At 39.9% G+C, this 21,065-nt stretch overlaps 1 protein-coding gene across 2 annotated transcripts in view; it reads left to right on the forward strand.

The window, feature by feature from the left end:
* The window catches only part of LOC138851295 (pyrroline-5-carboxylate reductase 3-like), an 84,122-nt gene extending 66,093 nt beyond the window's left edge, over positions 1 to 18,029 (forward strand). Inside the window, exons 8-9 of one of the 2 annotated variants that reach the window (XM_070080282.1) lie at positions 14,135 to 14,259; positions 16,460 to 18,029. In XM_070080282.1, coding sequence (XP_069936383.1) covers positions 14,135 to 14,259; positions 16,460 to 16,526 — 192 coding nt within the window. In that variant the 3' untranslated portion in view covers positions 16,527 to 18,029. Of the gene's footprint in view, positions 1 to 14,134; positions 14,260 to 16,459 lie in introns of those variants that run through there. The other variant, XM_070080283.1, reaches the window with a different exon arrangement.
* The last annotated feature ends 3,036 nt before the right edge of the window (positions 18,030 to 21,065 follow it).

Below are 21,065 nucleotides of genomic sequence, written 5' to 3' on the forward strand. Positions count from 1 at the left end.
GAGGAGAAGGCTGGAGGCAGTGGAGATGTCATGTCTGAGGGCAATGTGTGGTGTGAATATAATGCAGAGAATTCGTAGTTTGGAAGTTAGGAGGAGGTGCGGGATTACCAAAACTGTTGTCCAGAGGGCTGAGGAAGGGTTGTTGAGGTGGTTCGGACATGTAGAGAGAATGGAGCGAAACAGAATGACTTCAAGAGTGTATCAGTCTGTAGTGGAAGGAAGGCGGGGTAGGGGTCGGCCTAGGAAGGGTTGGAGGGAGGGGGTAAAGGAGGTTTTGTGTGCGAGGGGCTTGGACTTCCAGCAGGCATGCGTGAGCGTGTTTGATAGGAGTGAATGGAGACAAATGGTTTTTAATACTTGACGTGCTGTTGGAGTGTGAGCAAAGTAACATTTATGAAGGGATTCAGGGAAACCGGCAGGTCGGACTTGAGTCCTGGAGATGGGAAGTACAGTGCCTGCACTCTGAAGGAGGGGTGTTAATGTTGCAGTTTAAAAACTGTAGTGTAAAGCACCCTTCTGGCAAGACAGTGATGGAGTGAATGATGGTGAAAGTTTTTCTTTTTCGGGCCACCCTGCCTTGGTGGGAATCGGCCGGTGTGATAATAAAAAAAAAAGTAATACATATTTTATGAAAAAGAGGATAAATAAATATACAAGGTATGATGTAGCACATAATGAAAGTAGTTTATTAGATTATGTATTGGTGGATAAAAGGTTGATGGGTAGGCTTCAGGATGTACATGTTTATAGAGGGGCAACTGATATATCGGATCATTATTTAGTTGTAGCTACAGTTAGAGTAAGAGGTAGATGGGAAAAGAGGAAGGTGGCAACAATAAGTAAGAGGGAGGTGAAAGTGTATAAACTAAGGGAGGAGGAAGTTCGGGTGAGATATAAGAGACTATTGGCAGAAAGGTGGGCTAGTGCAAAGATGAGTAGTGGGGGGGTTGAAGAGGGTTGGAATAGTTTTAAAAATGCAGTATTAGAATGTGGGGCAGAAGTTTGTGGTTATAGGAGGGTGGGGGCAGGAGGAAAGAGGAGTGATTGGTGGAATGATGAAGTAAAGGGTGTGATAAAAGAGAAAAAGGTAGCTTATGAGAGGTTTTTACAAAGCAGAAGTGTTATAAGAAGAGCAGAGTATATGGAGAGTAAAAGAAAGGTAAAGAGAGTGGTGAGAGAGTGCAAAAGGAGAGCAGATGATAGAGTGGGAGAGGCACTGTCAAGAAATTTTAATGAAAATAAGAAAAAATTTTGGAGTGAGTTAAACAAGTTAAGAAAGCCTAGGGAAAATATGGATTTGTCAGTTAAAAACAGAGTAGGGGAGTTAGTAGATGGGGAGATGGAGGTATTGGGTAGATGGCGAGAATATTTTGAGGAACTTTTAAATGTTAAGGAAGAAACAGAGGCAGTAATTTCATGCACTGGTCAGGGAGGTATACCATCTTTTAGGAGTGAAGAAGAGCAGAATGTAAGTGTGGGGGAGGTACGTGAGGCATTACGTAAAATGAAAGGGGGTAAAGCAGCTGGAACTGATGGGATCATGACAGAAATGTTAAAAGCAGGGGGGGATATAGTGTTGGAGTGGTTGGTACTTTTGTTTAATAAATGTATGAAAGAGGGGAAGGTACCTAGGGATTGGCAGAGAGCATGTATAGTCCCTTTATATAAAGGGAAAGGGGACAAAAGAGACTGTAAAAATTATAGAGGAATAAGCTTACTGAGTATACCAGGAAAAGTGTACGGTAGGGTTATAATTGAAAGAATTAGAGGTAAGACAGAATGTAGGATTGCGGATGAGCAAGGAGGTTTTAGAGTGGGTAGGGGATGTGTAGATCAGGTGTTTACATTGAAGCATATATGTGAACAGTATTTAGATAAAGATAGGGAAGTTTTTATTGCATTTATGGATTTAGAAAAGGCATATGATAGAGTGGATAGAGGAGCAATGTGGCAGATGTTGCAAGTATATGGAATAGGTGGTAAGTTATTAAATGCTGTAAAGAGTTTTTATGAGGATAGTGAGGCTCAGGTTAGGGTGTGTAGAAGAGAGGGAGAATACTTCCCGGTAAAAGTAGGTCTTAGACAGGGATGTGTAATGTCACCATGGTTGTTTAATATATTTATAGATGGGGTTGTAAAGGAAGTAAATGCTAGGGTGTTTGGGAGAGGGGTGGGATTAAATTATGGGGAATCAAATTCAAAATGGGAATTGACACAGTTACTTTTTGCTGATGATACTGTGCTTATGGGAGATTCTAAAGAAAAATTGCAAAGGTTAGTGGATGAGTTTGGGAATGTGTGTAAAGGTAGAAAGTTGAAAGTGAACATAGAAAAGAGTAAGGTGATGAGGGTGTCAAATGATTTAGATAAAGAAAAATTGGATATCAGATTGGGGAGGAGGAGTATGGAAGAAGTGAATGTTTTCAGATACTTGGGAGTTGACGTGTCGGCGGATGGATTTATGAAGGATGAGGTTAATCATAGAATTGATGAGGGAAAAAAGGTGAGTGGTGCGTTGAGGTATATGTGGAGTCAAAAAACGTTATCTATGGAGGCAAAGAAGGGAATGTATGAAAGTATAGTAGTACCAACACTCTTATATGGGTGTGAAGCTTGGGTGGTAAATGCAGCAGCGAGGAGACGGTTGGAGGCAGTGGAGATGTCCTGTTTAAGGGCACTGTGTGGTGTAAATATTATGCAGGAAATTCGGAGTGTGGAAATTAGGAGAAGGTGTGGAGTTAATAAAAGTATTAGTCAGAGGGCAGAAGAGGGGTTGTTGAGGTGGTTTGGTCATTTAGAGAGAATGGATCAAAGTAGAATGACATGGAAAGCATATAAATCTATAGGGGAAGGAAGGAGGGGTAGGGGTCGTCCTCGAAAGGGTTGGAGAGAGGGGGTAAAGGAGGTTTTGTGGGTAAGGGGCTTGGACTTCCAGCAAGCGTGCGTGAGCGTGTTAGATAGGAGTGAATGGAGACGAATGGTACTTGGGACCTGACGATCTGTTGGAGTGTGAGCAGGGTAATATTTAGTGAAGGGATTCAGGGAAACCGGTTATTTTCATATAGTCGGACTTGAGTCCTGGAAATGGGAAGTACAATGCCTGCACTTTAAAGGAGTGGTTTGGGATATTGGCAGTTTGGAGGGATATGTTGTGTATCTTTATACGTATATGCTTCTAAACTGTTGTATTCTGGGCACCTCTGCAAAAGCAGTGATAATGTGTGAGTGTGGTGAAAGTGTTGAATGATGATGAAAGTATTTTCTTTTTGGGGATTTTCTTTCTTTTTTGGGTCACCCTGCCTCGGTGGGAGACGGCCGACTTGTTGAAAAAAAAAAAAAAATATATATATATATATATATATATATATGAAAGCCTAGAGAACAAATGGATTTGTCAGTTAAAAATAGGAGAGGAGAGTTATTAAATGGAGAGTTAGAGGTATTGGGAAGATGGAGGGAATATTTTGAGGAATTGTTAAATGTTGATGAAGATAGGGAAGCTGTGATTTCGTGTATAGGGCAAGGAGGAATAACATCTTGTAGGAGTGAGGAAGAGCCAGTTGTGAGTGTGGGGGAAGTTCGTGAGGCAGTAGGTAAAATGAAAGGGGGTAAGGCAGCCGGGATTGATGGGATAAAGATAGAAATGTTAAAAGCAGGTGGGGATATAGTTTTGGAGTGGTTGGTGCAATTATTTAATAAATGTATGGAAGAGGGTAAGGTACCTAGGGATTGGCAGAGAGCATGCATAGTTCCTTTGTATAAAGGCAAAGGGGATAAAAGAGAGTGCAAAAATTATAGGGGGATAAGTCTGTTGAGTGTACCTGGTAAAGTGTATGGTAGAGTTATAATTGAAAGAATTAAGAGTAAGACGGAGAATAGGATAGCAGATGAACAAGGAGGCTTTAGGAAAGGTAGGGGGTGTGTGGACCAGGTGTTTACAGTGAAACATATAAGTGAACAGTATTTAGATAAGGCTAAAGAGGTCTTTGTGGCATTTATGGATTTGGAAAAGGCGTATGACAGGGTGGATAGGGGGGCAATGTGGCAGATGTTGCAAGTGTATGGTGTAGGAGGTAGGTTACTGAAAGCAATGAAGAGTTTTTACGAGGATAGTGAGGCTCAAGTTAGAGTATGTAGGAAAGAGGGAAATTTTTTCCCAGTAAAAGTAGGCCTTAGACAAGGATGTGTGATGTCACCGTGGTTGTTTAATATATTTATAGATGGGGTTGTAAGAGAAGTAAATGCGAGGGTCTTGGCAAGAGGCGCGGAGTTAAAAGATAAAGAATCACACACAAAGTGGGAGTTGTCACAGCTGCTCTTTGCTGATGACACTGTGCTCTTGGGAGATTCTGAAGAGAAGTTGCAGAGATTGGTGGATGAATTTGGTAGGGTGTGCAAAAGAAGAAAATTAAAGGTGAATACAGGAAAGAGTAAGGTTATGAGGATAACAAAAAGATTAGGTGATGAAAGATTGAATATCAGATTGGAGGGAGAGAGTATGGAGGAGGTGAACGTATTCAGATATTTGGGAGTGGACGTGTCAGCGGATGGGTCTATGAAAGATGAGGTGAATCATAGAATTGATGAGGGAAAAAGAGTGAGTGGTGCACTTAGGAGTCTGTGGAGACAAAGAACTTTGTCCTTGGAGGCAAAGAGGGGAATGTATGAGAGTATAGTTTTACCAACGCTCTTATATGGGTGTGAAGCGTGGGTGATGAATGTTGCAGTGAGGAGAAGGCTGGAGGCAGTGGAGATGTCATGTCTGAGGGCAATGTGTGGTGTGAATATAATGCAGAGAATTCGTAGTTTGGAAGTTAGGAGGAGGTGCGGGATTACCAAAACTGTTGTCCAGAGGGCTGAGGAAGGGTTGTTGAGGTGGTTCGGACATGTAGAGAGAATGGAGCGAAACAGAATGACTTCAAGAGTGTATCAGTCTGTAGTGGAAGGAAGGCGGGGTAGGGGTCGGCCTAGGAAAGGTTGGAGGGAGGGGGTAAAGGAGGTTTTGTGTGCGAGGGGCTTGGACTTCCAGGAGGCATGCATGAGCGTGTTTGATAGGAGTGAATGGAGACAAATGGTTTTTAATACTTGACGTGCTGTTGGAGTGTGAGCAAAGTAACATTTATGAAGGGATTCAGGGAAACCGGCAGGCCGGACTTGAGTCCTGGAGATGGGAAGTACAGTGCCTGCACTCTGAAGGAGGGGTGTTAATGTTGCAATTTAAAAACTGTAGTGTAAAGCACCCTTCTGGCAAGACAGTGATGGAGTGAATGATGGTGAAAGTTTTTCTTTTTCGGGCCACCCTGCCTTGGTGGGAATCGGCCAGTGTGATAAAAAAAATAAATAAAATATATATATATATTTTTCCCAACAAGTCGGCCGTCTCTCACCGAGGCAAGGTGACCCAGAAAAAGAAAGAAAATCCCCAAAAAGAAAATACTTTCATCATCATTCAACACTTTCACCTCACTCACACATAATCACTGTTTTTGCAGAGGTGCTCAGAACACAACAGTTTAGAAGCATATACATATAAAGATACACAACATTTCCCTCTAAACTGCTAATATATTTTTTATGTTCTGATAATTACAATTTATAATAGTTCTTTTGATTTCGTAGCTAATCTTTGTTCTGACACTAATATTAGGTACTGAAATAGTACTCAAATAGTCACAATCATATTGACAGGTGAACATTTTCACCTGCCTGGGTCATTTACTGTTGTCTAGAAATATGTACAAGGTATTTATAGGTCCCAGCAATGTTTTAGACACACTGGAGTATACCTTGAAGCATGGTGTTATGACAAGTGTCAGTAACCTGTTGACAGGCAGTGATACTTGATGAATGTGCACTCAAGGAACCCTGCTTTATTTGTTTTCACTGTTACACACAAACATGTCTGTCTATCTATCTGTCTGTATGTCTGTCTGTGTCTGTCTAGCTCTGCTTATCTGTCTGCCTGTGTGTCTCTCCATCTCCTTGTCTGTCTCAGGAAGCGGCTTGTAAAACTGTTGGTTTACGGGCCACTCCCTGATTCCTGAGCAAGTAAAAATGCATATTGCATCATGGCTATTTATGTCTTATATCTACAACCACAGTATAGCACTTTGCCTGGAATTTTTGAGTTATCCTAGGTAATTTACTCTATATATAATAACTGTACTTACGTGTACATATGAGAGAGAGAGAGATATATAGACAGAGACAGCCAAAGCCAGCCTGCCGAATACATAAGAACATAAGACAGAAGGAACACTGCAGCAGGCCTACTGGCCCATGCAAGGCAGGTCCATGTCACACCCAGGCTTAGACCAATGACCCACCTAGTTAGGTCACATCCACTGAAGTAAGGAGCATGGTATCAGACCTAGTAGCATAAGCTAGTCAGGTCCAGCTCACAACCACCCACACCTACGCATGAATTTATCTAACCTATTTTTATTTTCCTCTTAAAAGGGGTGTGTTAATGTGCCTTGACATCAGTGAATTCCTGGTATTTGCCACACTATTTGCTCTAGCTGGCACTCAATTGAACTAGTGTTAAGTGTGTGGGAGAAGTCACTCAAGTTTGAGCTCCGCCAAATTCGCGTATATCTGGCGGTCCCAGAAGGACCAGTGTGTGGAAAATAGGTGTGTGAAAACCTAAAGTGCATATACTCTTTTAAACCCACAGAAGGGAAACATCAGTGATCATTAAAGAGGAAAAAATAGAGATTACAGTGGACCCTCGGTTATCGGATGTTTCGCTTATCAGCCAACTCGGTTATTGGCCAGTTTTTCGGCTTCCGGTTATCGGCCGTTATTTCACTGATCGGCCGTATTGTACCCGTCCACCCAGCAGCCACAGCCGCTCGCATGTCTTGTGAGTCAGTCTGGCTGTGTCTCTGGGCGTGTGAGGAAGCTTCTGCTCATTCATCAAAACGTTTCACAGGCAGGGAGTGTAGCAGGAAAACAGGAAGTGTGGAGGGCATGTAGGGAGTGTAGCAGGCATGTAGGGAGTGTAGCAGGCATGCGGGGAGTGTAGCAGGTATGCAGGGAGTGTAGCAGGCAGGCAGGGAGTGTAGCAGGCAGGCAAGGAGTGTAGCAGGCAGGCAGGGAGTGTAGCAGGGAAACAGGGAATGTGGAAGGAAGGCAGGGAGTGTAGCAGGCATGCAGGGAGTGTAGCAGGCATACAGGGAGTGCAGCAGGGAAACAGGGAGTGTGGAAGGAAAGCAGGCAGGCAGGGAGTGTAGCAGGCAGGCATGCAGGGAGGGAAGTAACCCCAGAGATGGCTTTGATACCTGAAGTCCTTATGGAGGGGGATACCCCTTCCAAACAATAATCAATCCTCCCCTCTCCTCCTCCCTGTCTTCCATAAACCAACAAGTCTTCAATAAAGGTATGTAATAGTGATTTAAATGCTCATTTATTTATTTGATTTAGTTCTCATTGTTTTGTGTATGTAAAACTATAATTAATCTTTAAAAAATTTATTTTTTGTAATATTTTTGGTGTCAGAAGCGGATTAATTGTATTTACATTAATTCTTATGGGAAATATTATTTCGGTTTTAGGCCAACCTTCTGGAATGGATTACGGCCAATAACCGAGGGTCCACTGTATAGTGCCAAGTGTAGAGTGCCAGGTGTCAGAATAACGGTTGTTATGGAGGGTGCCATATAGGAAATGATTTGTGACTAGCAGTGAACATAGAGCAGTGAGGGGAAATAAGAAAGATCAGGGATTAGCATAAACTCAAAGAGCAGAAAAATTAAGAAACGAAAGAGGACTACTGTTAAAACCATAGGAGAATGTAATATATTATTATTAACCCTTTCAGGGTCGAGAGGCCCTCTCCTAAACTTGTTCTCAGGGTCGAAAATTTTTCGGAAAAAAACAAATTATTTTTTCTTATGAAAAGATAGAGAATCTTTTCCCAATCATAATGACACCAAAAGTATGAAATTTGATGGAAAACTTACGGACTTATGCTCTCGCAAAGTTAGTCTCAACGATGTTTACGCATCGGCAATTTCGCCCACTTTGAGCCCTATTTTCGGCCAATTCGTGTGCTAGTCAGCAAAAATCATAACTATTTTGCAAGAAGTCCATTTTTTTCTATCGAATGAGTACAAGAAACCACCCATTTACTGATTTCAACTATCCATTAAAGTGGTCAGAAATTGGCAATTTTGCCAATTTCACACAAATTTCAAAAGATGCCAATTTCCAAATAGGGTCCAGAATAAACAAGACAGACATTCCTGGCACTAAAATAACATTTCCTCTGTTCATTAGTCATGTCCCCAGGCCCCTCTTACGTTTTTTTTTTTTGCTTTCCACTTTGAATTTTTGTTCTCACAAAAAATAGAAGATTTACTGTTATGCAGACTACTGCATTAGTGTAGAAATGGTATAAATAATATCAGCGCAATTGTGAAAGAATATTAGACTCACCAGTTGATGTGTATTGGACGCCTGGCATGATTTGTTTACTTTTGAACTTCGGCAAAAATCGAACATTTCTGCTACTTTGAGCTCAATTTCAAGGTACTTTTCATTGTGAAACCAATAAAAATTATCTCAATTTCTGTAATATGTCTTCCATTCTAGAAAATGAGACAAGGAAAACTAGAATATAACCATAAATACCATAGGAAAATGCAGTGCAAAATCACTGTTTTAACCCCTTAAGGGTCCATGTTGTAGAGCTTCATGTTGAGGGTCCAAACCATAGATCTACGTCATGAGTTCGGCTCACTCTGATAAGCTGTGAGCGGTAAATTTTGGCCTTGATATGAGAGAATACATCTATGTGGTATGTGTGCACCACATAAAAGAATCCTGCAGCACATAGTGCATAATGAAAGAAAAAAACTGAGACCGTAATTTTCGATTAAAACAGCAACTTTGCAGTGTTTTTTGTATGTTTTTTATAGTTGTATTTGCGATTTCTTGGTCTTATTTAATAGAATGGAAGACATATTACAGAAATAGAGATGATTTTGATTCGTTTTAGTAGTGGAAATGGCTTGAAACTGAGCTCAAAGTAGCAGAAATGTTAAATTTTTGCCGATGTTCAAGAGTAAACAAATGACCTCATATGTCTAATACACACCTGCTGGTGGGACTAATATACGCTCACAAATGTGCTGATATTATTTATACAATAATTACAATATTGCATAAATGTAAATATTCTATTTTTTGGTTTGAATAAAAATTCATTATGCAAATAAAAAATCAAAATATTCTATTTTTTGGTTTGAATAAAAATTCATTATGCAAATAAAAAATCAAAATGGAATTCATTAGTAAAGCCTGAAAACTAATGAACAGAGGAAATGTTAGTTTAGTGCCAGGAATGCCTGCATTGTTTATTCTGGACCCTATTTTGAAATTGGAGTATTTTGAACTTTGCTTTAAATTGGCCAAATTACCAATTGTGCTCAATCGATAGAATAGAAGTAATGCTAGTGAAATAGCTTAGAATTTGGTCGACTTGAATAATGAAATTGGCCTAAAATGGGAGTCGAAGTCCACAAAATCGGCGATGCGTAATTATTGCTGACACATCAAAATTCGCGAGAGCATACTTTCGCCAATTTTCCATAAAATTTCGTACTTTTTGTTTTATTACCTTCAGAAAAAGATTCTCTACCATTTCATAAGAAAAAATAACAAAATTATTTTTTTTAAATTCTTGGACACTGGTGTACCCTTTGAAATTTGGCCTCTGGACCCTGAAAGGGTTAAACCAAAAAACACAGTCAAAGTTTTTTTTTTCTCATTACGCACTGTGTGCTGCAGGATTTTTCTTATACTGTGTACACTGACCACATAGACCCATTCTTTCATATGTAGGCATACCTACTTTCTCTCACTAGATTTGAAGTCGCTAGAAGTTACACGTACTAGTACGTCAATAACCCTGGTGTGTAAGCTGTACTGGTACATCGGAAACCCTGAAAGGGTTAATAAAAGTGCAGGAGAGTGGCTTGTGAACTGGGTCTAAATGTGTTACCACACAGTGGGTCGTGTTTTATACTGAAGGATTGTTTCTCATCTTGTGTAAGGAATATAGTGAATGACAGGGTATTGATGTTCAGTGATATAGTGATCTTAAATTGTGGATTACAGCAGTCTGTCAAATACCCAATACATAGTGTATGTATATGGAATATATTCATGGGTCAACCACCACCAGTGAAAAATTATTGCCAGAGGTGCCAGAGAAGTATAAACTATTGTGTCAGTGTTATAATGAGGAAAAAGTATATGAATAGGCAGTGATATAGCGAACTGAATTTGAGGGTAACAGTAATCCATTTTAATCCCGAGTGATAGTGTGCAATTTATGGTGTAATTATATGGAAACAAACTGTGCAAGCACCATATGCACCCCACATGTATAGATGTGATAGGATTAATAGGTCACAGGGAGGAGTAGGAATCTATGTAAAAGATACTTAGTTGCACAGAAGTGCTGAACACTATGAATGATATGGTAGAAATACTATGGAAAGAATGAAGAACTCTAAAGGAACACTATATACAAAACTCAAGAGGGTCATCCAATAGAACGTAAGGAACCCGTAAAAGACCTGGGAATAATTGTCAGTGGACCTTTCTTTTAAAGACCATAACAAGACAAAGATCACAACTACCAGGAAGATGATGGGGTGGGTATTAAGAACTTTCAAAACAAAGGAAATAATACCGATGGTGACACTCTTCAAATCACTAGTGCTCCCTCACTTAGAATATTGCTCAGTGCTGACGGCCCCGTTCAAAGCAGGAGAATATCGGAGCTGGAACAAATACAGAGATCATTTATGGCTCACATTGAGCTTGTAAAGCACCTAAACTACACTGGGAACCCCTGCAAGTCTTAAACATGTATTCATTGGAGTGGAGGAGAGAGATACATGATAATATATACAGGTACCATCTGACTTACGACCGAGCTTGGTTCTGACCAACTGGTCCTAAGTCAAAATGGACGTAAGTCGAACCTTACTACTGAATATCAACATCACATTTTTGTAATGACTATTTTATTGTTTTATTTTGGTATTTCATTTTTACTTGTTATGCTGTTAGTACTGTATTTTATACTGTAAGGTTTAGGATAAAGACTGTGTACAACACAAACAGTTGTTTATTTCCCAAAAATTTGGCATACAAAACACAATCGTAAGTCGAGTGGTCGTATGTCGAGCAGGTCGTAAGTCGGATGGTAGGTGTACCTGGAAAGTACTCGAGGGCTTGGTCCCAAAAGTGCACACTGCCATAACATACTAAACCCAGTGAGGAGCAGGGGTGTGGTAGGGACAAGAAGGGAACATTATATCAACATCCGGGGTCCCAGACTATTCAACATCTTACCAGAAGATATCAGAAATACGGCTGGGACAAGTGTAGAAGCCTTCAAGAGGAAACTGGGCAAGTATCTTCACCAGGTGCCAGATCAACCAGGCTGTGATGGATATGTGGGGCAGCAGGCCTCCAGCAGCAACAGCCTGATTGACCAGGCAAGCACCAGACGAGCCTGGCCCATGTCCGGGCTCAGAGAGTAGATTAACTCTCAAAACTCTTCAACAGTACAGTATATCAAAGGTCCTCCCACAAGGTACTAAGTGGTCCCAGATTTTTTTAATACTGCACACACCGAGTGTTAAGACCAATTCTCTAGGTGACTCAGGTCTATCGCTCCAATTTTGAAGGAATGAAAAATAAAACGTTGAGCTATGTTCGGAGCGCTACGTGAGCAAACGTATATCTACGTTTGGACAGTTTAAGGGTTAAAAATTAAGTTGGGTGTGTAGTACATATGTGGTTCGTTTGATCTGAAGGAAATCATTAATTGAAGCCAAGTTAGAAATTGACTACAATGGAACCTCGGTTTTCGTCTTTAGTTTGTTCCGGAGAGTCTGATGAAAACTGAAGCAATATTTCCCATAAGAAATAATGCAAACCCAATTAATCCGTTCCAGACACCCAAAAATATTAACAAAAAATACATTTTATAGAGAATAGCTATAGTTTTACATACAGAAAACAATGAGAAATAAATATAAAGGACTAATAAAATGGATAAATGAACATTTAACATCACTTTTACCTTTATTGAAGACTCTTGTTGGCGTATGGAAGACAGCGAGGAGGGGAAAGGGAGGAGAGGTCATCTCTACCACCATCACAACCACTACCACCTTCTAGCACCATCACTACCACCTTCTTGCACCATCACTACTACCTTCTAGCACCATCACTACTGTGGAAAATTGCATTTAGCTGAATGTATCATTATGTACATAACAGTAAATGAACAAAGATAATTATTATTTATCAGTTAGACAAGTAGGAATTTGGGACACCTAGGTTGCAAAAAAATGTCCCCCTTTGATACCTACCACTGTCATATCCGTAAGTTGCTCTGGACCTATTAATTATAAATGAAAGATACATCACCAGGAATGCTGGTAAATATACAAATTTGTAGACTGTATATTAAAATTAAAAAAGGATTATATATACACACATTTACATAACAGAAAGAGAATATCTTAATAACACTCACCAATTTGACTGGAGATTAAGGTGTATGTACAGGATCCCCCCCTCCCTTTTGCCTACATTTATGAAAAATTTACTGGCCAGAATTTAAACATAAATTAGACAGCTTATCTGAGGTTCCTGGAGTTGTCCTGTCCTGTCGCCTGATATCTCAAGTTATGCAGGAATGCACATCCAACAATTTAGGCTCCTATTTGAGAGGTGTCAGCCCAAATTTAACCTCTAGAGCACGAAAATTTCTTCCCATTACTAATGTCTGTTACTCAATTCAACAACAAAAATGGCGACTGTCTTTCTGCGCAGGTGCAGCTCCTTCCCATTTTCGATAACATAAATTTTATTATATACAATATAGGCCATCTATTTACATATAACTACTGTATTTCTGGAAAATATGTACAGTATTTTCCACAACTACCACCTTCTAGCACCATCACTACCACCTTCTAGCACCATCAGTACCACCCTCTGCCACCATCACTACCACCCTCTACCACCATCACTACCACCCTCTACCACCATCACTACCACCCTCTACCACAATCACTACCACCTTTGTAGAGGGTGGTAGTAATATTTCTCCACAAAACCTTGCAATTCATTCCACTTTCATACTTTGCTACGAGTTCTTTCTTGAATTCTATCATGTTTCTCACTTCCTTCATCAAAGGAACTTTCTATGGCCCCAGGGTGGCTTATTTAGCAGCCACACTCAATAAACAAGCACAAAAAACAATGGATTATTACGAAATTTTTCATATGAATGCGCAGGGTAATGTTCACTCGATGAGAAACAAAGCCAGACTGACTCAGAATGCATGTGTGGGATGTGTTGTGTGGGTGCGGGCAGATGGGCACATTCCGTATGGCGGATGAAAACCAAGGTGATAAATGAAAACTGGGACAATATTTTGACAGAAAAGTTGTCAAAAACCGAATTCAAAGAAAACCAGGGCAAACGAAAACAGGTTCCACTGTAGTACTTGACTGTAGTTGATTTTGGTTGCCTGTGTAAACATTACTGTGGAGGAAAGTGTAAAAATACTTCCCATCACTTTCATTGCTAATTACTTATTTTAAATTCTGGTAGTGTTGAGACGGTAAATACTACTAAGTTATTTTTAATAGGAGTGGTGGGTAGTTGTGGGATGTGGGTGAGCAGAAGGAAGGGTCACCATTTGTGCTCTGGTGTGTGATTCAATGTTTGAGTTTTCACATTCATAGTTTGTTAAACATATTTTGACATCAATTTAAAAAAAATCCTTTATATTTTTGATGCTACAAAATATATATACAGTATTAACCAGTATATCTCACAATGGCAATGTCTGCTTATTCCTGGTTTTGGTTGGATTACTTATGAATGACTTCTTATTGTTCTAAATGGAATACACCTTTCATGTTACAGGGTCCCTGAATGTGCTATTTTTTAAAAGTAGTCTCATTAAACACAGTATGGGTTCTTTCCCTTGATATATTTGCTGGCTGAAACATTTTCAAGGAACTGTGAAGCCATTGGTCTAATTGATATTAATAATTTGATTTACGTATATGACCATCGACAACTTTTCAGGTAAAGGGAGCTGCAACGATGGTTCTTGAGCATGGCAAGCATCCAGCGCAGTTAAAAGATGAGGTATGCTCACCAGGAGGCACAACAATTGCTGCTATGCATAGTTTAGAGAAAAATGGCTTCAGGTGAGAATTATATTCAATAACAATACATATAAATTCCTTATTTAAGTAATTTATAGAAGGATAAAATTCTTTATATGGGTATTCTATTGACCAGATTCCTCTAGTAACCTTATGAATTAAGTTATTTTAAATTAATAATGTAAATAGTGTAAATGGAGCCACCTTGAGGTTTTGTTAAACATTTTGTGATCCCCTTCTGGGAAATACTTACTTGATATATTTTCCACATTTGCCATTTCACACCAAGTAGGGTGACCCAAAGGAGGAAACTTGTTCAGTGTTAGTTATTCAGTAGTGTCTTACCCACCGAATCACAACAAAGAATATTTAACCAATTGTAAACTTTTGAATTTTGACCTCAGATGGTAGCACAAAGCTCTAGGTAACAGGAAAGAAAAGTGGTTCACACAACTCTTTAAATTTGAATTTGTAAATATTTTGTTCATCACTGGGGAATGAATACCGAGAGTTTTAGCTAACAAATGAGATGTCAGATAATCATTCATAGCTAGTACCTCGGTGTATTGTGTATTGTTCCAGCCACAGTATTGTGACTGTTAATTCTTTATTCATGGCTAGTGTTGGGAACTGGTCCCCTTGCCCTGTAGACACAATATCATTGGAGGTGCATTCTCAATATTGTTCCATATATAATTTATTTTTATAACAATGAAAGAAAAAACAATGTACAGTACATTACTTCACACCATTTTTTTTTTAATCCCTTTTCCTTCTATTTTCTCTTTCCCTCATCCATTCTCTCCCATTCTTTCTTTCCATCTCCCATAACCTTTCATTCTCCTGACCCCTCTTCAATTCTGTCAGTCTGTCCAGTTGTATTAGACAATCACTTGACTTGTTGTGGTGAGTGCCTGAGTGTGTGATGTGAGAAGGTTGTGGTGATTGTGTGATGTGAGAGGGTTGTGGTGAGTGCCTGAGTGTGTGATGTGAGAGGGTTGTGGTGAGTGCCTGAGTGTGTGATGTGAGAGGGTTGTGGTGAGTGTGTGATGTGAGAGGGTTGTGGTGAGTGCCTGAGTGTGTGATGTGAGAGGGTTGTGGTGAGTGCCTGAGTGTGTGATGTGAGAGGGTTGTGGTGAGTGCCTGAGTGTGTGATGTGAGAGGGTTGTGGTGAGTGTGTGATGTGAGAGGGTTGTGGTGAGTGCCTGAGTGTGTGATGTGAGAGGGTTGTGGTGAGTGCCTGAGTGTGTGATGTGAGAGGGTTGTGGTGAGTGTGTGATGTGAGAGGGTTGTGGTGAGTGCCTGAGTGTGTGATGTGAGAGGGTTGTGGTGAGTGCCTGAGTGTGTGGTGTGAGAGGGTTGTGGTGAGTGCCTGAGTGTGTGATGTGAGAGGGTTGTGGTGAGTGCCTGAGTGTGTGATGTGAGAGGGTTGTGGTGAGTGCCTGAGTGTGTGGTGTGAGAGGGTTGTGGTGAGTACCTGAGCATTAAGCAGTGTGTGGATTATATATATATATAAAAAATAAGTGATTTTGAGGGTTGCACACTGTAACAAGTGTTAAGTTGTAGTTTAGGCTAAGATGGTCAAGATTGTGTCAGTCTATTTCTTTGATAATTGCAGACTGCAATTGATAAATGTAATCCTTTATAAGAAATATAAGCCAGGAGAGAATACCCTTATTGGATACTTTGGGAGGATAAATGTGATCCACATGATTTGTGAATACATAGTTAGGACATCTGCAATGACAGCAGCATGAATTTTGATCATATATGGAAAAGGACTACTTCCAGCCTTTAACTTACTGTTCATAATGTCAGGCCTTAATTCTGTATTTAACCCTTAAACTGTCCAAACATAGATCTACGTTCACATGCGTAGTGCTCCAAAAGTAGATCTACGTTTTTTTACATATTTTCAAATACAGTATATATAAAAAAAAAAGTAGGTCAAAGTTTTTTCAAATGCTTGCAATGTAAAAAAAAAAAATCTACTTTTTTTACATACTTTCAGATGTTGAAAAAACATAGATCTACGTTTGGACAGTTTAAGAGTTAAGTCAACAATCCTGTCTATTGTACTTCCATAAAAGGCTGGACAGTCCATTTTTGTAGTTCTTCAGAATATTGTGCATATGGCTAGCATGGCTGATGTTTTACTAGTAATGAAGGTGTAGAATAAATTTCTTTGTGTAACGTATTAAAATAAAAATGTACATTTGTATTTTTTATTTTCTCTTTGCAGAAATGCTCTCATATCAGCAGTGGAGGCCGCGGCATTACGTTCCATAGAATTAGGCAGTGATAAATAAATATTAAAGGTTCTAGATAAACTAATTACAATGGACAGTCGAACAGAACTAGCTTTAATTTCTTTGATGCAGACTGTATGTAATTTTTTATTAAGTTCTAATCATCTTGGAAATGTATTTGTTGTATCCATTCATTATAGGAATGTATGTTTAATGTAGGGTTAGTTCCTTGTGTGTCCCAGCAAGGCAGGCTGACCCAGAAAGAGAAAAACTTTCATTATCATTCACACATAATCACTGTCTTTGCAGAGGCACTCAGATACAACAGTTTAGATGTCACTCCAAACAGCCAATATCCCGAAGCCCTTCTTTAAAGTGCAGACATTGTACTTCCCATTTCCAGGACTCAAGTCCGGCTAACCGGTTTCCCTGAATCCCTTCACGAGATATTACCCTACTTACACTCCAACAGCTCATCAGGGCCCAAAAACCACTTATCTCCATTCACTCCTATCTAAGACACTCACACATGACTGCTGTATGTCCAAGCCTTTTGCACACAAAACCTCTTTGGACTACGAATTTTCTGCATAACATTTACACCACACATTGCCCTTAGGCACAACATCTCCACTGCCTCCAGCCTCCTTGCTGCAGCATTTACAACCCATTCTTCACACCCATATAAATGTTGGTATCACTATACTCTCACACATTCCATGGATAACATGTTTTGTCTCCACAGATACCTCACTGCACCACTCGCATTTTTTTCCTTCATCAGTTCTTTGGTTAACCTCGTCCTTCATAAACCCATCTGCTGACAAGTCAACTCCCAAATATCTGAACACATTCACTTCTTCCATACTCCTTCCCTCCAGTGTGATATCCAGTGTTTCTTTACCTCAGTCGTTTGATACCCCTCATCACCTTACTCTTATTTATGTTCACTTTCAACTTTCTTCCTTTACACACCCTCCCAAACTCATCCACTAACCTTTGTAACTTCTCTTTAGTCTCCCAGAAGCACACTATCACCAAAAACTGTGTCAACTCTCATTTTGTATTTGATTCCCCATAATTTAATCCCACCCCCTTTCCCCAACACCCTAATATTTACTTTTGCAATGCCATCTATAAATATATTAAACAACCATGATTATAATACACATCCCTGTCTAAGGCCTACTTTTACTAGGTAAAGCCTACTTTTACTGGGAAGTAATCTCCCTCTCTCCTACATGCCCTAACCTGAGCCTCAATATCCTTATAAAAACTCTTTACAGCATGTATTTACTGAAATTGTCTAAAACCTAGTTGAAGAAGGTTGAATTAAGAGACCATTGTTTACCACTGCCCCTCTTCAGCACTAGTCTAGTGCTTATTGTGGTCTGGATTTTAGCATTCTTAGTGAATGTGATAATTGTACTCATTTAATGGGAAATTATACACTTAAAGGAAGGTATCTTGATGCTGATAAGGGAGCTCTTGATTTAAGGAAGTGGACCTATCCTCCCCTTAGATCGAATGATTGCCTCCTATTCACTATGCACTGTATAATCCCTCTTGTTATATTTCTTTTAGTAATATAACTTGTTTTATATATATATATATATATATATATATATATATATATATATATATATATATATATATATATAGGTAGTAGGTTGGTAGACAGCAACCGCCCAGGGAGGTACTACCGTCCTGCCAAGTGAGTGTAAAACGAAAGCCTGTAATTGTTTTACATGATGGTAGGATTGCTGGTGTCCTTTTTTCTGTCTCATGAACATGCAAGATTTCAGGTACGTCTTGCTACTTCTACTTACACTTAGGTCACACTACACATACATGTACAAGCACATATATACACACCCCTCTGGGTTTTCTTCTATTTTCTTTCTAGTTCTTATTCTTGTTTATTTCCTCTTATCTCCATGGGGAAGTGGAACAGAATTCTTCCTCCGTAAGCCATGCGTGTTGTAAGAGGCAACTAAAATGCCGGGAGCAAGGGGCTAGTAACCTCTTCTCCTGTATATATTACTAAATGTAAAAGGAGAAACTTTCGTTTTTCCTTTTGGGCCACCCCGCCTCGGTGGGATACGGCCGGTGTGTTGAAAGAAAGAAAGATATATATATATATATATATATATATATATATATATATATATATAGGGATACGGCTGGTGTGTTGAAAGAAAGAATATATATATATATTTTTTTTTAACACACCGGCCGTATCCCACCGAGGCGGGGTGGCCCAAAAGGAAAAACGAAAGTTTCTCCTTTTACATTTAGTAATATATACAGAAGAAGGGGTTACTAGCCCCTTGCTCCTGGCATTTTAGTCACCTCTTACAACACGCATGGCTTATGGAGGAAGAATTCTGTTCCACTTCCCCATGGAGGTAAGAGGAAATAAACAAGAACAAGAACTAGTAAGAAAATAGAATAAAACCCAGAGGGGTGTGTATATACTATATGCTTGTACATGTATGTGTAGTGTGACCTAAATGTAAGTAGAAGCAGCAAGACATACCTGAAATCTTGCATGTTTATGAGACAGACAAAAGACACCAGCAATCCTACCATCATCTAAAATAATTACAGGCTTTCGTTTTACACTCACTTGGCAGGACGGTAGTACCTTCCTGGGCGGTTGCTGTCTACCAACCTACTACCTAGAACAAGCATATATATATATACAGTGGACCCCCGGTTAACGATTTTAATCCGTGCAAGAGGGGTAATTGTTATGCGAAATAATCGTTATGTGAATGAATTTTCCCCATAAGAAATAATGGAAATAAAATTAATCCGTGCAAGACACCCAAAAGTATGAAAAAAAATTTTTTTTACCACATGAAATGTTAATTTTAATACACACAAACTGAAAAAGGCATGCACAATTACATGACACTTACTTTTATTGAAGATCTGGTGATGATTGATGGGATGGGAGGAGGGGAGAGAGAGTGTTAGTGTTTAGAAGGGGAATCCCCTTCCATTATGACTTGAGGTAGCAAGTCCTTTTCTGGGGTTACTTCCCTTCTTCTTTTAATGCCACTAGGGCCAGCTTCAGAGTCACTGGACTTCTTTCGCACAAGATATCTGTCCATAGTGGCCTGTACCTCTCGTTCCTTTATGACTTGCCTAAAGTGTTTCACAACATTGTCAGTGTAATAATCACCAGCACGGCTTGCAATAGCTGTGTGAGGGTGATTTTCATCCATGAAGGTTTGCACTTCAAGCCACTTTGCACAGATTTCCTTAATCTTTGTAGTAGGCAACTTCTTCAATTTCTCTCTCCCCTCCTCTGAACCAGTTTCCCCAGGTCTGGCCTCTTGCTCTTGAAGTTGATCTATCAGCTCATCAGTGGTTAGTTCTTCATTGTCCTCCTCCACCAACTCTTCCACATCCTCCCCACTAACCTCCAACCCCAAGGACTTTCCCAATGCCACAATGGATTCCTCAACTGGCATAATCATCTCAGGGTTAGCCTCAAACCCTTCAAAATCCCTTTTGTCTACACATTCTGGCCACAGTTTCTTCCAAGCAGAGTTCAAGGTCTTCTTAGTCACTCCCTCCCAAGCCTTACCTATAAGGTTTACACAATTGAGGATATTAAAGTGATCTCTCCAAAACTCTCTTAGAGTCAGTTGAGTTTCTGAGGTCACTACAAAGCACCTTTCAAACAGAGCTTTTGTGTACAGTTTCTTGAAGTTGGAAATAACCTGCTGGTCCATGGGCTGCAGGAGAGGAGTGGTATTAGGAGGCAAAAACTTCACCTTAATGAAGCTCATGTCCCCATAAAGTCGCTCTGCCACGTCTGTAGGATGACCAGGGGCATTGTCTAACACCAGGAGGCACTTAAGTTCTAATTTCTTTTCAGTTAGGTAATCTTTCACATTGGGGGCAAATGCATGGTGTAACCAGTTATAGAAAAATTCCCTAGTGACCCATGCCTTACTGTTTGCCCTCCACAGCACACACAAATTATCCTTGAGGACATTCTTTTGCCTGAACGCTCTGGGAGTTTCAGAGTGATACACTAATAAAGGCTTCACTTTGCAATCACCAGTAGCATTGGCACACATGAGAAGAGTAAGCCTGTCTTTCATAGGCTTATGTCCTGGGAGTGCCTTTTCCTCCTGAGTAATGTAGGTCCTGCTTGGCATTTTCTTCCAGAACAGGCCTGTTTCATCACAATTAAACACTTGTTCAGGTTTCAGTCCTTCACTGTCTATGTACTCCTTGAATTCCTGCACATATTTTTCAGCCGCTTTGTGGTCCGAACTGGCAGCCTCACCATGCCTTATCACACTATGGATGCCACTACGCTTCTTAAATCTCTCAAACCAACCTTTGCTGGCCTTAAATTCACTCACATCATCACTAGTTGCAGGCATTTTTTTAATTAAATCCTCATGCAACTTCCTAGCCTTTTCACATATGATCGCTTGAGAGACGCTATCTCCTGCTAGCTGTTTTTCATTTATCCACACCAATAAGAGTCTCTCAACATCTTCTATCACTTGCGATCTTTGTTTCGAAAACACAGTTAAACCTTTGGCAAGAACAGCTTCCTTGATTGTCTTT

The sequence above is a fragment of the Cherax quadricarinatus genome, unplaced genomic scaffold (assembly GCF_038502225.1).
Source record: "Cherax quadricarinatus isolate ZL_2023a unplaced genomic scaffold, ASM3850222v1 Contig273, whole genome shotgun sequence".
In the NCBI taxonomy this organism is placed as follows: Eukaryota; Metazoa; Arthropoda; class Malacostraca; order Decapoda; family Parastacidae; genus Cherax; species Cherax quadricarinatus.